At 48.0% G+C, this 17,485-nt stretch overlaps 1 protein-coding gene across 1 annotated transcript; it reads left to right on the top strand.

The window, feature by feature from the left end:
* Positions 1 to 621: 621 nt before the first annotated feature.
* Positions 622 to 17,106, top strand: LOC112258598 (cyclin-dependent kinase 12). Its single transcript, XM_024433075.2, has 14 exons — positions 622 to 2,685; positions 5,627 to 6,334; positions 6,628 to 6,807; positions 7,029 to 7,168; positions 7,542 to 7,712; positions 7,817 to 8,006; positions 9,930 to 9,986; positions 10,564 to 10,665; positions 10,997 to 11,074; positions 11,842 to 11,958; positions 12,093 to 12,224; positions 12,482 to 12,705; positions 12,901 to 13,344; positions 15,189 to 17,106. Exons 1-14 carry the CDS (start codon positions 1,418 to 1,420, stop codon positions 15,491 to 15,493), a joined length of 4,116 nt encoding a protein of 1,371 aa, XP_024288843.2. The 5' UTR covers positions 622 to 1,417; the 3' UTR covers positions 15,494 to 17,106.
* The last annotated feature ends 379 nt before the right edge of the window (positions 17,107 to 17,485 follow it).

Below are 17,485 nucleotides of genomic sequence, written 5' to 3'. Positions count from 1 at the left end.
AAAATAAGTTAGTAGTAACGCCAATGTTAAATAACACTATAAACTGTCTAATGTTCAGCACTGCGCTGATTTATTATGCAGCTAAATTAAATAATTATTGAATGTGCGGATACCTCATGGAAGCAATAGTTGGTCTCTGGTTGCCATTTGTGTGGTTGTTGGTGTGACACCACTGAGTGATGTGGTTTTTGAGGTGACACCACTGACTGATAAAAAATACATTTGTTTTAAGTCGGTTAGTGTCAGTTTGCTATGTTTTACGACAGAGAGGTCTCAATATCTGTGCGTACACATCTCTTTGGTCGGCAGCACAGGGCTATGGCCACTTTCTGTTCAATTTCTCAATAAAATTAAGACATTACTCTACCCGTATCGTTTTTGTGTTCCGTATTTTGTTGTCAACTTCTGAAGTTGTTTAAATTATTTTCAAGCTGGCTAATGTAGTTGGAATATAATAACGTTGACATTCATGGAAAGAAAGTTATATTTAATAGGCCCTCTACAGGTGAAACATTGCGTCTCGCCAAGGGCGGAAGGCGGTGCAGCTCCCTGGATAGCGCTTTGGGATAGGCTGTTGCTGAGCTACCATGAAGAATGACAGCCGTCGAGACTTCCGGTTCTAGTCATAGGGCGATAACGATAGGAGCGCAGTTGCAGAATTTATAACAGGAGCCACAATGGCGGTTGTCGTATCTTGAAAGGGCTGTGGATGTTATTAAATCCACTATCATCGCCCTAAAGATAGGCCTGGTTGATTCCCAGAGCCATTAAAAATAAACTGGAACATCTACTGCACATGAAAATACTATAATTTCTGATCAATATCAAATTAACAAGAGATAAAATTATATTAAAAGGGACCATGTAAACAGTACCAACCGGGTCAAGTTTTCATTTTGTTCGAGAAACAACATCGGCTGTTAATGACGGCTAACTGTTTGTTTATTGAACTACAAAACCGTAAATCTAAGGAACAATAACCCTAAACTAAGCTTGGCACCGGACAAGGGAAGCAAAAAGAAAAGGGACTTATTTTTTTCTTTCGTTTTTTACCAAACAGCATGCTAGCTACACAGAGCTAGCTAGCCAAATAGAAACGGAGAAGAGCGCACAATGCTCCGATTTATTGTTTGGGCCTTTTCAGCCAGTTTCTCTAACTAGCTAAACGCACAGGCCTTCATTTTAGTGACGTTTTTTGGCACTAGCAACCTTGATTTTTCTGCTTTGACAAACCATGCTGCCGAACGACTTGGATAATGCGTGAGGACTAAACCTGGGCAGACTATTTTCTATTTGTCGGCTTGCTTAGAACACTGGATCTCATTTTACCGGATTTCGGAGTACTACTCTCCCGTTAATGTATTATCTCGGCTACAGAGGCCCACGCTCGGGAGAGGTTCCGCCGCTGACGTGAGGAATGCCTGGGTCGGATAGACACCATGGGACCAAGAGGAAGCCGGAATCCAACAGTAGCATTGCCCTGCCGCCCCAAACAACGAGTGGTAACAGCGGGCCACACCAGCCCCTGGTCCTGCCTCATACCTCTGCGGGCAACATGACGAGCAAGGACGGTAACCTCCAGTCAAAGTCGTCAGTGCCATCTTCTTCAAAGCGCAAACGGCATAAATCAGCCAAACATGGACGTGAGTCCGAGGTGGCTCAGGGCCCTGGTTTTTCTGCCCTCACCTCCACAGCGCCTCCTTCCGTTAGCGCCGTGAAGCCGCTGGTAGAATATGACGACATAAGTTCCGATTCGGATACTTTTTCAGACCCGCCTGCTGAAAGAGGGTCTGGGGATCGGTTAGAACCTGTCCCAGATTATAGTAAAGGGGATGGGGGCGGGGCTGTTGGTAGAGATGGTCGGGAACATAAGCACCGACACTCTCGCAAAAAGTCGAAGGATCCCAACAAAGTTAGAGACTCTGGGGAAGGGGGTCAGACTACCAAGAAAAAAAGCAGCAAAGACCGTGAGAGAGGGAGCTCTGGGAAAGTCAAGGAGAAGGTGGCCTCCCTGTCCTCTGTAGCATCCCTGTCCTCCGGGTCACGACGTCAGGGTCAGCTGGAGGCTGACTTGGGGCCAAAGCGCGGAGAGTTGCCCCCTTCCTCCCAGGCCCAAACTGCAGCCAGTGTGGGAAGCACCACATCCTCCTCCTCGTCATCTCGCAGCAAGGAGGGTGGCCGCTCCGGGAAGTCTCGCAAGGATAAGCCACAGAAGACAGAGGGACGGGAGGGGCGTGAGGGTCGGGGGGATGCAACCGCCAGCCAGAGCACCTCTGCCTCTCAGAAGGTCCGGACGGAGAGGAGCCAACGCAAGTCCTCAAAGAGCCACAAGTCCAGCCCTAGGGGCAAGGGGCAGCCTTCCTCGAGCAGGGGGAGCCCTCGCCGGAAGGTAACAGCCCCTACACAGTCCCCCAGCCCCCCAAGGAGAGGGGGTAATGGAAGCCCCATGGTCGGTGGTTACAGCCAGGAGGTGGACAGCTACCACCACCAGAGACGCAGGCCAGCCCCACAGAGCCCCAGCCCCTACAGGGAGATGTCCAGGCGGAGCAGGCAGAGGTCGGACAGCCCCTACGCCAGCAGGCAGAGGTCTTCCAGCTATGAGCGAGACGACAGCCCCTACTCCAGGAGACGCTCCATCAGTCCCTATGGTAATCGCAGGTCCTCCAGCGCTAGCCCTGTGTCCCGGTGAGTATTATAGCCTGGCCCAGACACCTTCCATTCAGCCTGCCTCATATTCACATTTATGCTAGTAGTGTAATACGTACCAAATCGCACTCTATTCCCTTTATTCAGCACTACTTTTGACCAGGCCCCATGAGACTGGTCAAAAGTAGTGGACTACAACGGGAATATGGTGTCATTTGAGACACAAGCTAATACTAACATGTAGCTATGGACTACTACTAGCCACCCAATCTGTTGGTTATTCACTCACTGTATGCATGGCATGCACCTCCACACACATAGGCAGATTCACCAGTGCCATCTAACACACGTTGATTCTCACAAATGCCAAGGTGATTTTTTTAGAGGCCCAGTAAGGCCGCAAACATGATATTGAACTGGTGTTGTTACTGTTGTTCTTATTGGTCATACTGGAACATGGCCAGGCCACTGGAGGAGACACCAGGTCCACTCTGACTGTTTCTACTGTTTGTTTTCTACCCCCTTTTGTTTGTGTGCTAAAGAAGTGCTTGTACTGTGTGTTTGATAAAGTTGCAATATATAACCTTTTGGGGGACCTGACCAAATTCACATAGACATGTGAGTTATAGATCTGTCATTCTCATTGAAAGTAAGTTTAAGAAGCAGTAGATCTGTTCAATATGCACTATTTCTATGCTTCTTTTTAAGTTAGGTTTTTGCGTCTTTTACTTTCAGTTTAGTACACTAGCTTCAAACAGCTGAAAATACAATATTTTGGGTTATAGACAATATTTCACAGCGAGTTTAGTTGGTACAATGATGCATTGCTTGTTTTGTAACAAACTGAAATTAGGAGAACTATTATCATTTTTGCAAACAGGAAATGGTGGAGAGATTTCTGCATATTGTACCTTTTTTAAATCGTAAGTGGTTGAGACAGTGCGTTAGACAGCTGAGGATTGAGCCATGGGTAACAGATGGTACCTGTAGCTTCCTCTCCCGTGCTCCTAGCCTCAGGGTGTTGGAAAGGGAATGGCTAGGCCAGGTTGCAATGTCCTGCACGGGCTACTTAAAACTATGGTCAGGGAAGAGACATTGGTTCTATGTTCAGATGTGTCTGTGTGACACGCAGGGCTGTTTCTGCCAGGGAGTTATTGCCTCTTGCCATGTGGTGTAGAGGGGGAAGGGAAACCTATGGAAGTCAGGAGAGGCATCACATTGGGCTCAGACAGGCAAGGCCTGTATGCTCCAGTCTAGGGAAACCCTATGAGGAGCTGTGGTCTTTGGTGCAGGAGAGGGCATGGGTTGGGGGATAGGCTACACTAGCCAGGCAGCGGGGTGATGTTAGCTCTCCAGGAACAGGGTTGGAGAGCCTTGGGCTGGCTGTTGACATTCAGCCATTTTGATTTTGTGTTGCATCAGTGAGTGGACCTTGAGCTTCTGTTGGTGGGAGGTGGCATAGCTGTATGATAAAACTAGGCCCTCCATAGTGATTGTTAAAAGTTTCTCTGCTGTCAGTATTATTGAAAAATGCTGGTCAATTATTTTGGTGTAGTCTTTTTATTTCATTTTCTGTTATTTAACTAGGCAAGTCAGTTAAGAACAAATTATTATTTACAATGATGACCTACCCCAGCCAAACCCTAACCCAGACGACACTGGGCCAATTGTGTGCCGCCCTATGGCGACCAGGGTCCGTAGAGACACCTCTAGCACTGAGATGCAGTGCCTTAGACCACTGCGCCACTCGGGTGCCATTTAAGCATGTAGCTAACTGTAGGCTATTTGTTTAGTCTAGCTAATTAACTTCAATGTCCCAGTTATTAACTTACAATAATCACATTTTAGATTTAGTTTGTATACTTTCATAAGTTTTCATGCTCAGGGACATATTCACTTGCTACTAGTTATTTTTTTCCCCCTAACCTTCAAACAAATGATGGAATCAGAATGTTGTCTCCACAATTAAAGGGATACTTAATGATTTTCATCAGTGCCATCTTCTTCCAAGCGCCCTTTATGAGGCCGTCATTGTAAATAAGAATTTGTTCTTAACTGATTTGCCTAGTAAAATTTAAAAAATCATCTACTTCCCCAGAGTCAGATCAACTTGTGGATACCATTTTTATGTCTGCATGCAGTTTGAAGAATGTTGCCAACTAGCGCCAGCAGAATTGCTAACTAGTTAGCATTGTCTCGCAAAACTACCTCTGAACTTCTTTCATACTGGACACAAAGATAAAAATGGTATAGATGAGTTTATCTCACTCTGCCTAAATCCCGAAGTATAATGGTTATCAAGAGTATGTATGGTGATGAGGTGTTTTGAATTTATGTCCCTAAGCTATTTGGCCTAATGCCAGAGGAATGTTGAGGTTAACCCACAAGACAGTAGACTTCTGGGGGACGTTTGTACACACATTGCTTTAGTCTGAACTTAAAGTAGCCAAAGGTTGTCCCCATGACTGACCTAATTGTATGTTTGCATGCTGACTAAGGGAATGGGAAGTGTAACTTCTATGGAAGGAGACAACTCCTATGTGTAAACGCAGTCAGTGTGCTATCTTAGCAAATAGCGCTACCTCTCTGAACTTGCCTCTAACTGAGCTTGGACCAGGGTCCTGCCTCGCCAACACACGTGAGTGCCAGTTGACCACTTACGAACCAGTTGAGTGACAGAAAAGGATCCAATTCGATAGCAAATTGGTGAAATGTCAAGCTAGCTGTGGAGTGAGCTTGCCGCATGGCCTTATCTCATTATATAAACATAACACACGTTCCGTAGTTATCAATTGCAGTGACGTGCCATTTGTTGTTTTTATTAACACCTTAATACACCAGTGCACAATGCCCAGTAATGTCAAATGGCCTCCCTTCTAGTTCCTCTTTCTTGGTGCTCACTCCCAACTTAGAGAGATATAGAACTTGCAGCCAACAAGGAATTATTGTTTTCCTAACATCTTCCCTCCTCTCTCTCCAGGCGCTCAGTTCGCTCTCGGAGTCGTTCGCCGCCTTTCTCCTCTTCCCGTCGCTCCTCCTCTCGCTCTCGCAACAAGAAGCATTCGTCCTCTGCCGGGGGGGGCGGGTCTCACAGCAGCCGGCCCACCAGCCGCTCCCCACCCTCTTCCCGCCTGCCACTTAACTCCAGCCTGGGGGCGGAGCTTAGCCGGAGGAAGAAGGAGCGCCAGGCTGCGGTGGCTGCAGCTCGTCCCCCGTCCCCTCCACCTTCCTCACGCAAGACCAAAGGGTCCACCTCACGCCCCCCTAAAGCTGAGCCCGAGAGAGTACCTGAGAGAGACTCTGTCCAAGCCACGGACCTCCAGCCTCCACCCATTGCACCCCAGCCCCAGGACACTCTTGTTGGCGAAGAACACGGCTCTGCATCTCCACCCTCCATCTTCTCATCTCCTGCTCCCCCTCTGCCCCCCGGTCAGACGACCCCACTACCTCCACCTCCTCTGCCCTCCACCCCTGTTGCCCAACTTCAGCCACCTACACCCCAGGGCCAGACTGAGTCCAGCCTCGCACCCTCCACAGCCCTCTCCTCCTCCTCATTGTCGTCTCCCCAGTCCAAATCTCCTGCCCCCATGCCCACACGCAGCCCTGCCCGTTTGACACCCATCCACAAGACCTCCACTCTGCCCCCCCTGCCTTTACCACCCATGCTAGTGGGAGACTGCCAGGACAGGTAAGCCATGAAACGCGCATACACACACACACACCTCTCCTCTCCCCAGTCCTGTTGCTTGGCAAACGTGTAGTCATCAACAGAACAGTCATTAGGCCTTTACTGTAGGCTCAGGTTTCACCCAACAGTCAGTCTCTCTGAAACACACACCTGCAGACCACAGACATATAAGGAAAAGAAAATCCAAACTCACTAGAGAAACGATGATGCGGTGGAGTCATGACATGCTCTTTTTCTCTCCTTCCTTCTTTACTTTTGATCTCTCGCTCTCACTTTTCCTCTCCCTCCATCAGTCCGAAGAAGTCCACTCCTCCTCAGAGGTCTTCCAGGAAGGAGAAAGAGGTGCGGAATCGGCCGTCTCTGATCGACCTCCCGCTGCCCCCCACGCTGGCCGGAGGAGACCCCTCGCCCCCTCAGTCCCCCGTCTACAGAGCTCCACCTCCGCCCCAGTCCGCTCTCAAGAAGAGACCAAAGTGAGTCCCTATCTGCTCAACCGAACCCACCCTTCTTATCAATCCCCCCCTAACCACCTATCTATACTCCTCTTTTCCACAGCCCTCCTCTCCCATCGCAGCCTATTTCCTTTCAATAAAAATACAAAATAAGCATAAGATGGTACAAAGTTATCATCAAGGGCTTATTCCGCGAGGTAAAACATTTCCTAATAGCAAGTCTCCTCGGCTCTCCTGTCTAGGTTTTGCTGTCCACGCTATGGCGAACGCAAACAGACACAGAGCGACTGGGGCAAACGCTGCGTGGACAAGTTTGACATCATCGGCATTATCGGGGAGGGCACCTACGGCCAGGTGTACAAGGCCAAGGACAAAGACACCGGTGAGAGCCCCGTGTGCCGCCCTTTCACTGGCATACCTGTGTTTCGTTGTTCTTGAGAGCGGCACAAATGATCACCACGCCTGCGGTATGTGTGTATGCTATGGGGTGTTGTGACTGATCTCGCCTCCCCGTGTCCCCTTTGCTCTAGCCTCTCTGTGTGTGTCTTTCAGAGGAATTTGAAATTAAGCAGGAGACACATTTCCGTTGGGCATCCGTGTACATTGGACAAATGTGTGTTATTTAGCACATTTATTAAACTTTTGATCAGGACAATCAACAGAGTTGGAACCATAAAGCAGACATTTTCATCCACCCCCTACTGTGGACAATGACGTAATCTGTAATGTTCATGTTGTTCTACCTGCCCTCCAAGGTGAGCTGGTGGCTCTGAAGAAGGTGCGTCTAGACAATGAGAAGGAGGGCTTCCCCATCACGGCCATCCGAGAGATCAAGATCCTCCGCCAGCTCAACCACCGCAGCGTGGTCAACATGAAGGAGATCGTCACAGACAAACAGGACGCACTGGACTTCAAGAAGGACAAAGGTGTGTGGAAAGGGGGACTGTGTGTGTGGGGTTTGTGCTTGGTGTATGTCTGTGCCTGTATGCGTGTGTATGCACATCCTCCTTACCCCTGCCTGTCCCGTCAGGTGCCTTCTACCTGGTGTTTGAGTACATGGATCATGACCTGATGGGTCTGCTGGAGTCGGGGCTGTGTCAGTTCTCCCAGGAACACGTGAGGAGCTTCATGAGACAGCTGATGGAGGGGCTGGACTACTGCCACAAGAAGAACTTCCTGCACAGAGACATCAAGTGCTCCAACATACTGCTCAACAACAGGTACTAGTGTAGCATGGTAATGTCATTGTACCAAAACGTCATGATACTTATGATACCAACATTTTAACATACCGTAGTACAGTTTCGTATGATACTACTGAATCTTTTGGCCCTACCGATCTAAAGAACCTGCCAGTGCCTGTTATAAAATGTTTATAAAGTCAGTTGAATTGAAGCATCAGCCACTGGTCTCTTGTTTGCACAGGTCCAATGCCACTTCACTTTCATGCTCATATCACGAATGGCACCTATAATCAGCCAGTCTCATCCCCTGCCAGCCCTCACTCACCTGCTTCTCTCAGCATCCACTCCCAGCCCTCACTCACCTGCTTCTCTCAGCATCCCCTCCCAGCCCTCACTCACCTGCTTCTCTCAGCATCCTCTCCCAGCCCTCACTCACCTGCTTCTCTCAGCATCCCCTCTTCCTGTACATCTATTCCTCCATTAGTTTTTTAAATCTAATTTATCCGTGATGGCGAGTGGGGGTGCAGACCCTGGTAAGTCTCCTGTTAGATGTGCACATTTTGTTACATTGGAGCAGCGCACAGTTTGAGCAATGTTGATACATTGTATAATTTCATATAATTTAATCACCTGTTATAACCAAGAACACAGGCCAGTCTGAGTGGACTTTGCAAGTTCACTGTCACACAGCCCCTGAGTGTCAGAGGGGGGAAACGGAGCACCGCTTCACGACAGGCATGCTTGCAGCTTTACAGCAAAGAAAAGAGCTCGTCTCGAGCCTAAACTGCAGCAACAACAAAACATCTGAGCAATATTACTAGAGATACCTTTTTGTCTTTCTAGCAGAATTCGTGCGCATTTTATATCATTTCACAAACCATGTCGCGGGCAGTTTTATACTAATCCCGAGGTTCTGACGTTGTTCAGTCATGTTACCTTGCTAGCTAACAACCTGGTAACTTGACAGGTAGGTTTAGACTCATCTGATTGACACAGGAAGGAAGGACAAGGGTCTGCTACTCATGAGATGTGCTTCAAAGCTAGATTCATATATGCCTAATGTAAGCCTAAACTATATATAAAACATTTCTTTCTCTAAATTCACAATTCTGTTTGGTTCCTAACGTTTTAAAAGTTGGGAGCTGTGTGTTTGTGGGAGAGAGGTGTGTGAGAGGGAGACTGAGAGAGCGTGTGGGGGGGGTGTCTGTGTTAACTGAAGAGAAAGGTGTCGTGCAGCGTTTTCCCCTTACTGCTACAATTAAATTTTTTACATTTGCATTTGCTGGCTGGTCGCTGAGATGGTTCACTGCCCATTTTTAAATGATAGTTCTACAGTGCTAGTTTTAAAGGTAGACTCAACGAGATGACGAGCAGCACAGCAGAGAGTGAGCTGAGCGTGATGCAAGACTTTCCTGTCACACAGAGTATCTGCGATTCACGCTGCTACAACATCGTATGTACGGGACAAAAACAGCGGCCGAGTTGAGCCTCGCGCTTCAACGCTCTTAGTTGTCGTGGAAATTGACCCACTACTGCTGTGTACTTTGTGCATCTACGTCATCTCGCTGAGTCTACCTTTAATGTAAGCAGTTCCCCGAGGAGGGAAAAGCATAGCTTTGTCGGTCCCTGCTATAAACAATTGACACACTAACCTAGAATGTTATGGTAATAGCAACGGTAGTAGTTTGTGTGGTTTGAGTAGTGAGCACAGGGAGTTGTTTGAAATGATTGTTGTAGCTATAGTAGGATTGGGATTTCCCTTTTGATTGGTCCTGTTTTCAATGTGCAACGTTCTACCATGGGAATTCAAATGCCCTTTCCTCTGCCTCGCTGTTGTGATTGAATTATTCACTTCTGTAGGTAGGGTTGTGTAAGGTAACAGCTGTAGAATGTAATACGTTGTCTTGTTATAGAGTTTGATTCTCTGTCTCTAACTGCTTTATCTCTCTCCTTGTGCAGTGGTCAGATCAAACTGGCTGACTTTGGTTTGGCCCGCCTCTACAACTCAGAGGAAAGGTGAGACTTGGATTTCTTGCTTTGGAGCAACGATGACATCATCATCATCATTGTCATGTGTATCCTACCAGAGTCCTTCACGGAAGAGTTTTGATATCTGCCACCCCCCCCTTTTGAATCCGCTTTTGTTTTGTTGGAGGAGAAAAGCATGCACACAAACAATATGCTGCTTATCGTTTTATCTATTTTTATCACGTTACTCATTTGGGATCCACCCCTGTAAACCTAATTTGCCCGATGATCCGCGAGTGGAGGAGTCTCATTTCATACAAGCACATTTACATCCACGTTCCCTCGCCTCTCCTCGATTACCTTTTTCAAAAGAAGGCGAGAGAGGATGTGGGAGTTGAGCAAATCCAATTGAGAAAAGGCCTCTGTTGCCATTGTGGTCTGAATGAAAACATCTATCTATTCCAGTGATTCCCCACTAGGTGGTGCTGTGTCCTGTATAAAGAGGTTCTGCCTCCATCAGCCCATTGTTGAGAGATGAATTATGGGTGTTTGGGCACTGGAGAGCATAGTGAAGGTACTGTATCTGTGTGTTATATCTGAATGTCCCCTTCCCTGCTCCCTCCAGTCGACCCTACACTAATAAAGTAATCACGCTATGGTACCGCCCCCCTGAGCTCCTCCTGGGAGAGGAGAGGTACTCTCCGGCCATCGACGTCTGGAGCTGCGGGTTAGTACACACTCACCTTGCCTACACACACACTCACCCACACACGGATTCTGTACATGCCCAAGAACACTCATTCCCTGTGCAGGTTTATTGGTGCACAAACATTTCATTCACACATATATTCTCCAATCGAACAAGCTCTACGTAGGAGAACAGATTGTACTTACCTTATTTTTCCAAATGGTGTGACCATAAAACTGCTATATCATTTTGACTGACGTAGTCAGAGCTCTAAACCTGATGATTGACAGATAATTATCACTATTAACAAATCCTAACTCAAGATTTGTGAATGCTTTTCCAACATTGTCCATTGACTGTTTGTGCACAGGTGTATTCTGGGAGAATTGTTCACCAAGAAGCCCATCTTCCAGGCCAATCAGGAGCTGCTGCAGTTAGAGTTGATCAGGTATGCTGCTATTGCCCCCTGCTGCCTGGAAGAATGCATCTCCACATTACAATCCTGTCTGACATGGCAACCTATTTCTTATATAGCAGGCAGACCGCAGTCCAGACCCAGAATGGGGTCAATACGGACCGCGGGTCCTGACTTTCTTGTTTTTGGAACTAGGGCTTTCAACCTACTGCGTTTGAGTGCCATTTCTACATTTGGAAGTGCATGGGCAGGTTCCCTCTTATGTCATTCACTGACAGATCTTAAAGAGCTGTTTTTAACTTGTCAGAAATGTCCAGTTGATGTCCGCTAGATAGGTAAGTTGACCAGCTACCTAAATCTTGTAGTTATCATGGCCAAATGATGTGCCCAGGGGTCTCAACCCACATTGGTCCCCCATTTTAGATTTTGTTGAGTCACTCGGGTATCATTTGAACAAAACAGAAAAGGCAATATGTGTAGACTTGCAGGCAATTAGCTTATTAAAAGTATGTTCTCTCATACAAGAGGGGAGTGAATCATTTTGGGTCGTATGGGTTGCGAGGTTGGGGGTTGTTACTACGGTGATAAATGACTTCCCATCCGGACCTTTGCCGCCTTGTTTATTTGTGTGACTGGACCTTCTCAAATAGGAGTTCAATACCCCTGCTATATATTGCACTACTTTTGACCAGAGCTCTAAGGGCCTTGGTCAAAAGCATTGCACTATATAGGGAATGGGGTGCCATCTGGGATAGGGCCCATGTTTACCACAGCTCTAACTCTCTCCCTCTCTGTCTCAGTCGTCTGTGTGGGAGCCCCTGTCCCGCTGCCTGGCCTGACGTCATCAAGCTGCCCTACTTCAACACCATGAAGCCCAAGAAACAGTACCGCCGAAGGCTACGCGAGGAGTTTGCCTTGTACGCAACATGACATACATACACACCATGGGATTTTCTTGTCCTTTCATCAATCTGATTGTTGTGGCAGTACATCAGTTGTCGATGCTGTTTGTTTGACTCGCGCTCTCAAATTTGTCTCTCTCTCTTGTCAGTCTGCCTGCTCAGGCCCTGGACCTGCTGGATCGCATGCTGACCCTTGACCCTGCGCGGCGCTGCACGGCCGAACAGGCCCTCAATAGTGACTTCCTGTGTAACGTGGAGCCCAGCAAGATGTCCCCGCCCAAGTGAGGACCTCGTCTTTGCACTTTCCTTTCTTGGGCCCATTACATCTAGAGAACAACCTCAAACTATCCACCACCATACTCCCAACACCCCTATTGCTTTCTTTCTGTGACACCAACACCCCTCTCGATTTCTTTCCCATACACCTAACTTTGCCTCTCTTTCTGTTTCTCTCCCTCATGCTTTCATCACCCCTTTTTTGCTTCTGTCTCTCTCTCTCTCTCTCTCTCTCTCTCTCTCTCTCTCTCTCTCTCTCTAGTCTCCCTCACTGGCAGGACTGCCACGAGCTGTGGAGTAAGAAACGGAGGCGCCAGCGTCAGAGCGGGCAGCCCGAGGATGTGCCTGTGCCCAAAGTGCCCCGTAAGGACCCCTCAGGGGCTTCCAGTGGAGAGAACAGCCGGCCCCAAGCCAGCCCAGCTGGAGCCCCGCCCCCTCCGCCCGGAAGACCACCCTCCTCAGCCATCTCAGCCAATGAGCTAGCAGGTCAGGCCGACACAGTAGTCACAGTTCGCTACTATTGAAGAACATACCCTTATCCAAATGTCTCCTTGGTTAGATAGTGGCTGCACAGGCAGCTGAGGGTTGTTGTAAGTCTATAATGTGAACACATGTTGTCTCCATACACTCTCAGCAGGCTGCTGTCTACAGTATGTGTGACCATTATCTCTCTCCCATCAGGCCTGGGTGCTGCGGCGGAGCAGCTGAACCAGACAGAGCTGGCTGTACTGTTGAACCTGTTGCAGAGACAGACAGACCTCAGCCTGCCTCAGATGGCCCAGCTCCTCAACGTCTCCTCCAACCCAGAGAGCCAGCAGCAGCTAGAGACCCTTAGCCAGTCCCTGTCTGCCCTGACCGAGGCCTCCCATCACCGGGGGGCCTCAGAGGATCAGGGTCCGGCTAGGTCCCAGCCCCCCGAACCTCCCCCAGAGCCTCAGGAGCCCTCCCCGCACCACAGCGAGCCGCCCCTCAGCCAGGACGACCAGACCAACCTCCTGGCCCTCCTATTGGGCCAGCTCATTAAGCCGCAGGCCGGGGGGGCTGAGCAAGGCGATGAGAGCAATGGCGTCCAATCAGAGGAGGCTGTGACTCGCGGTTCGTCTGCCTCCACTGCTGATCGCAAGGGCAAGTCTGGGTTCAGTCTCTAGGGGGAGGGGCAGAGAGCACTGGGTCAGGGGGATCTCACAGGGGACTGGTGGACGAGGGGGAGGAGACTGGGCGGAGGGTGACGCCCCGTCATAGCTTCCCTGTCATGGTGCGGATCTTGTCATCAATTATTTTTCTGCTTACCATAAAGCAGTTGTAAATTCCTTTATAAACGAGCTGATGAGATGAAAGATCTTAACTAAATGGCAAATTGGAAGAAAGATTCCACGGTTACTTTAAATATATTTTGAGGAAGATGAGTTTTATGTTGTCTAGACCCACCTCTTCTCAACAACAGTTACACACCCCTACCCACCTTTTGTCTGTCTCACCCGTCTCCCACTTCAAAGGCTACTTTCACCCACTCAGTCACACATAGGTGGAAACATACCATACATGAAGTTGGCAAGTCCTGAAGATGTCTGACCAGGGAGTGGCTTCGGACGGCCCAGGTCACATGGACTGGGATTTGGGCACAAGGACTTTTGTCATTGGTGTGAATGTAAACTAAGAGAAGGTTTGTAGTTTTACAGCGTTAGAAAGACAATGGTTCACACTGCACTCTTCCCTTTCACTCCTGCCTCTGTCACCCTGTTTTCTTTTCCCATTCCCTCTTTCTCTCTCATTTCTCCATTTGTTAAAGCAGGTTTCTTGGATTGTTCTTCCTTCCATAAAAATATATTGATTTAAAACCAGTCTGTAATGTCAACATTTTTATGAAGAAAGTCTAATAAATTATCAAGCAAAAATAAATGTTTTGAACCTTAGACTTCACCTGCATGTCTTTCATTTAACTTTGATTTAAATCACACATTTTACATTTTATTTTTGTATGTTGTCCTTTACATTAGACCTCGGAAATCATCCAACGCTAGTAAAGCGTTCTCTGTAGACTATCCGTAGTCACCCTACTGTGTTCACTTAAAGCAACAACCCTGTTGCCTAGGAAACAACTGTAGCAGCAGTGTTGCCCGGTAGCCATGACAGCAGACTGAGAAGGCATCTCGCTCTGTCTCAGCTTTATGCACCCCCCCAAACTTCAGGTTTGACCCCTCCCTATCCATAACAACCATGCTCGTATTGTTGTTGAAATATAACTTGAGTGTCTGTCAGGGCTGAACAAACTCTAAGGTGAGAATCCCCCTCTACTATGTAAAGCGCTTTGGGTGTCTCGAAAAGCGCTATATACGTCCAATCGATTATTATTGTTATGAACACCCCCCATGTCCTGCGTCTTTCTTTTGTTGTTCACATACGTGTGTGTGAGTAAATGTTATGTTGATTATTTAGGCCGCCATGAGGTCTTTTGATATTCCATCGTCTCTCAACATTACAACTTGTCTGTCAACATTCAAAAATGTTACTTACTTAAGGATTTTCTAACATACCAGTCACCAGGAACCAAGATGGGAGAAATAACGTAGGTGGCACACCTCCAGACTAATTTAGAGAATGAACATTTATCATAATCACAATTGTGGTATTTAGTAGCAGTATCAACCCATGACAACTCGTCCAATTAAAACAGTAGCATATTGAAAATATTTGTCCAACTGAAACTACTTTGTTGAGTGGATGGTGAGCATCCCGGTAGGAATGGTACATGATCTCCCTCTGCTGGCCAAGGTGGGAAATACAGCTGTACGTTGTCTAGACCCCCACTCACAAACACTTACCTGGTTCTCTGGGATGTTTCACTAAAGGGAATTTAATAAAAATGTGTCTGTAGTGTAGATGGCACAAATGTCCAGGTGAAATCTCACTAACTGCTTTGTGTTTCTTGTAAATATCTGATTGACTGTCTTTTCTCTGACTTCCCTCAGACTGTGCAGTCACCAAGCGGAAGCAGCAGATCGGAACAAATCAGGTCCCTCCATCCTCTGAGCGACGTCCCCCCTCTCCGCCTGGCCCTCCACCCTCAGCCCTCCTCCCCCCTGGCCAGCAGCAGCCCAGCTCTGAACCCCAGCCCGGGCCCGGTCAGGACATCAGTCCTGCGGTGGCAGCTGCCCTGCTGCAGCTCATTTCCCAGCAGGACCCAGAGGCTGGGGCCCCCCAGCGCAGCAGGGACCACTCCCCCCGCCGTGGGCACCCCTGTCCGGGGACAGCCACCCCCTGCCTGGACGACTGACTCCCCTAAACCATCTCCTGCCAGAGAGCCTCCTATTAGCATGGAATCTGCTGCCTCTGCTATCCCAGCACAGTTCCCCAAGGACCAGGACCTCCGCTTTGCCCACAGGACCGCTCGCTGATCCTGGGTGGGCCTGTTTAGAGACCTGGGGTACAGTGGGCCGACCTACAGGAACAGGAGCCAGGGACACCTACAGTACTGATAATGATGATACTATAGACCAGTCTCTCTAGGTGGGAACAGAAGAGCAGCTCACCTGAGCAGGTTGTGTATATTGGAAGATGTAAGGTAGATGGCTGCGAGATTGTTAGTCTGGAGGAAAGAGCAGGTCTTTGGGTCAGGATGTTATTGTGAAGATGGACGGTGTCGGTTTGGCTAAAGGACAAACTTAGCCCCACTCTAGACAGACAGTCTGGGGTTGGGCCGTGGTGAGGTGCTAGACCTGGAGGTGGGACAAACTTCCACACCCTTCAATCACTAACACTGCCCCTCCTGGACCACATGACTTGTTGAAGAAGTTGGATCCTAATGAGTTCCACACATGGAATGTGATCAGCTGTGATTTCCTTTTGTTTAATTTGCAACTCAAATGATTGTTATGTCTACTGCAGTGCGCTCTAACGATGAGGCTATCAGTGGGTTTTGGAGTCTGGTGTCCTAACTCCTCTTCATCTGCAGTTGAATGGGTGGGGGTTGGTGTCTGCTACGTATGACACCCGGTGGAACAAAGAACAAGTCTGAAATGTAGAGGTGGTTAACTGGGGGGTACAGATGGAAAACACTGGGACTGATAGTTGGTTAACTACTCAGTCTCATCTCGCTTAGCTGGCTCCTGACTTTCAACCTTGTGCCTCCTTTGTGACCTTAGCAACCCCTGAATGATCTTTGCCCGCAGGGAAGTGTTGGGTTGTTTCTCATGTTCTGGAAGGCACATTAACAAGAGAAGGCATGGCTCAAAATTCATTAGCATACCTTGTGTGTCCTTGGCCAAAGGTACTGTAAAATAAGGTATTCGGATCTCAGTCCTATCTCCCCTTCTTGTCTCTCTCGCTCAATCCATGTCTGTCAGCCTCAGTTAGCTTTCCCATGTAGAAATGAATGTGTTCATTCTCAAACGTTCTCTCTCTAGTAAACAGGTACATGTGCCTCTCTAACCCTAGTACTCCCTCTGCTACACACTGACAGAAAACACAAACTCTGACACTGTGTCATTAACTGCTCTACTATACTCACTAGTCTTTCATTGACCCTCTGGCCACAGCTAGCAAGCCGGTCGCCCAACCCCGTAGCAACTGGACACCTATAGACCTACACACACACACACACACACACCTCTCCAAAGCTTTCCCTGACGATCTCTGATAGCCTTGTTATCTTTTGCCTCCCTGCCTAACTCTGTGCAGCAAATATGTTTTTGTGTGATTATTTTCTACTTTAAAGACAAAGTTACATGTTAAAAAGATGGTCCATGGTTTTGTTTCCTTTGTTTTGTTTTGGGAAGGGAGAAATTGAGAAGAGATCTGACTTTGGGTTTCATGTGACTGTAAGAGATGATATTTTGTAATATGTGTTTTCTCGGTTCAATTTATTAAAGGAAATCATGTGACCAGAAAGTTTTAAAAAGTGATGTGCTTTATTCTCTTGTCATGTACACGGAGTATACCAAACATCAGCTCTGACAAATTGAAAACCCTAGTCATTGGCTACTCCATTACCCGCAGTATTAGACTTAAAACGAATCATCCAGAAATCATCCACTGTTTACCAGGGGGCAAGGCTACCGACGTTAAGGCTAATTTGAAGATGGGGCTGGCTAAAACTGGCAGGTATAGAGATATTGTTAACTACGTCGGCACCAACGATGTTAGGATGAAACAGTCAGAGGTCACCAAGCGCAACATAGCTTCAGCGTGTAAATCAGCTAGAAAGATGTCGGCATCGAGTAATTATCTCTGGCCCCCTCCCAGTTAGGGGGAGTGATGAGCTCTACAG

The sequence above is a fragment of the Oncorhynchus tshawytscha genome, linkage group LG09 (genome assembly GCF_018296145.1).
Source record: "Oncorhynchus tshawytscha isolate Ot180627B linkage group LG09, Otsh_v2.0, whole genome shotgun sequence".
In the NCBI taxonomy this organism is placed as follows: Eukaryota; Metazoa; Chordata; class Actinopteri; order Salmoniformes; family Salmonidae; genus Oncorhynchus; species Oncorhynchus tshawytscha.
This window is presented reverse-complemented; position numbering and strand designations above follow the sequence as displayed.

What these genes read in the sequence shown, in the direction of transcription:
- LOC112258598 (XM_024433075.2), top strand. Translation starts at nt 1,418, where the DNA reads ATGCCTGGGTCGGATAGACACCATGGGACCAAGAGGAAGCCGGAATCC. An exon ending in GTGGGAGACTGCCAGGACAG is followed by an intron (nt 6,335 to 6,627) that starts GTAAGCCATGAA and finishes TCCCTCCATCAG; the next exon opens with TCCGAAGAAGTCCACTCCTC. An exon ending in ATCGACGTCTGGAGCTGCGG is followed by an intron (nt 10,666 to 10,996) that starts GTTAGTACACAC and finishes GTTTGTGCACAG; the next exon opens with GTGTATTCTGGGAGAATTGT.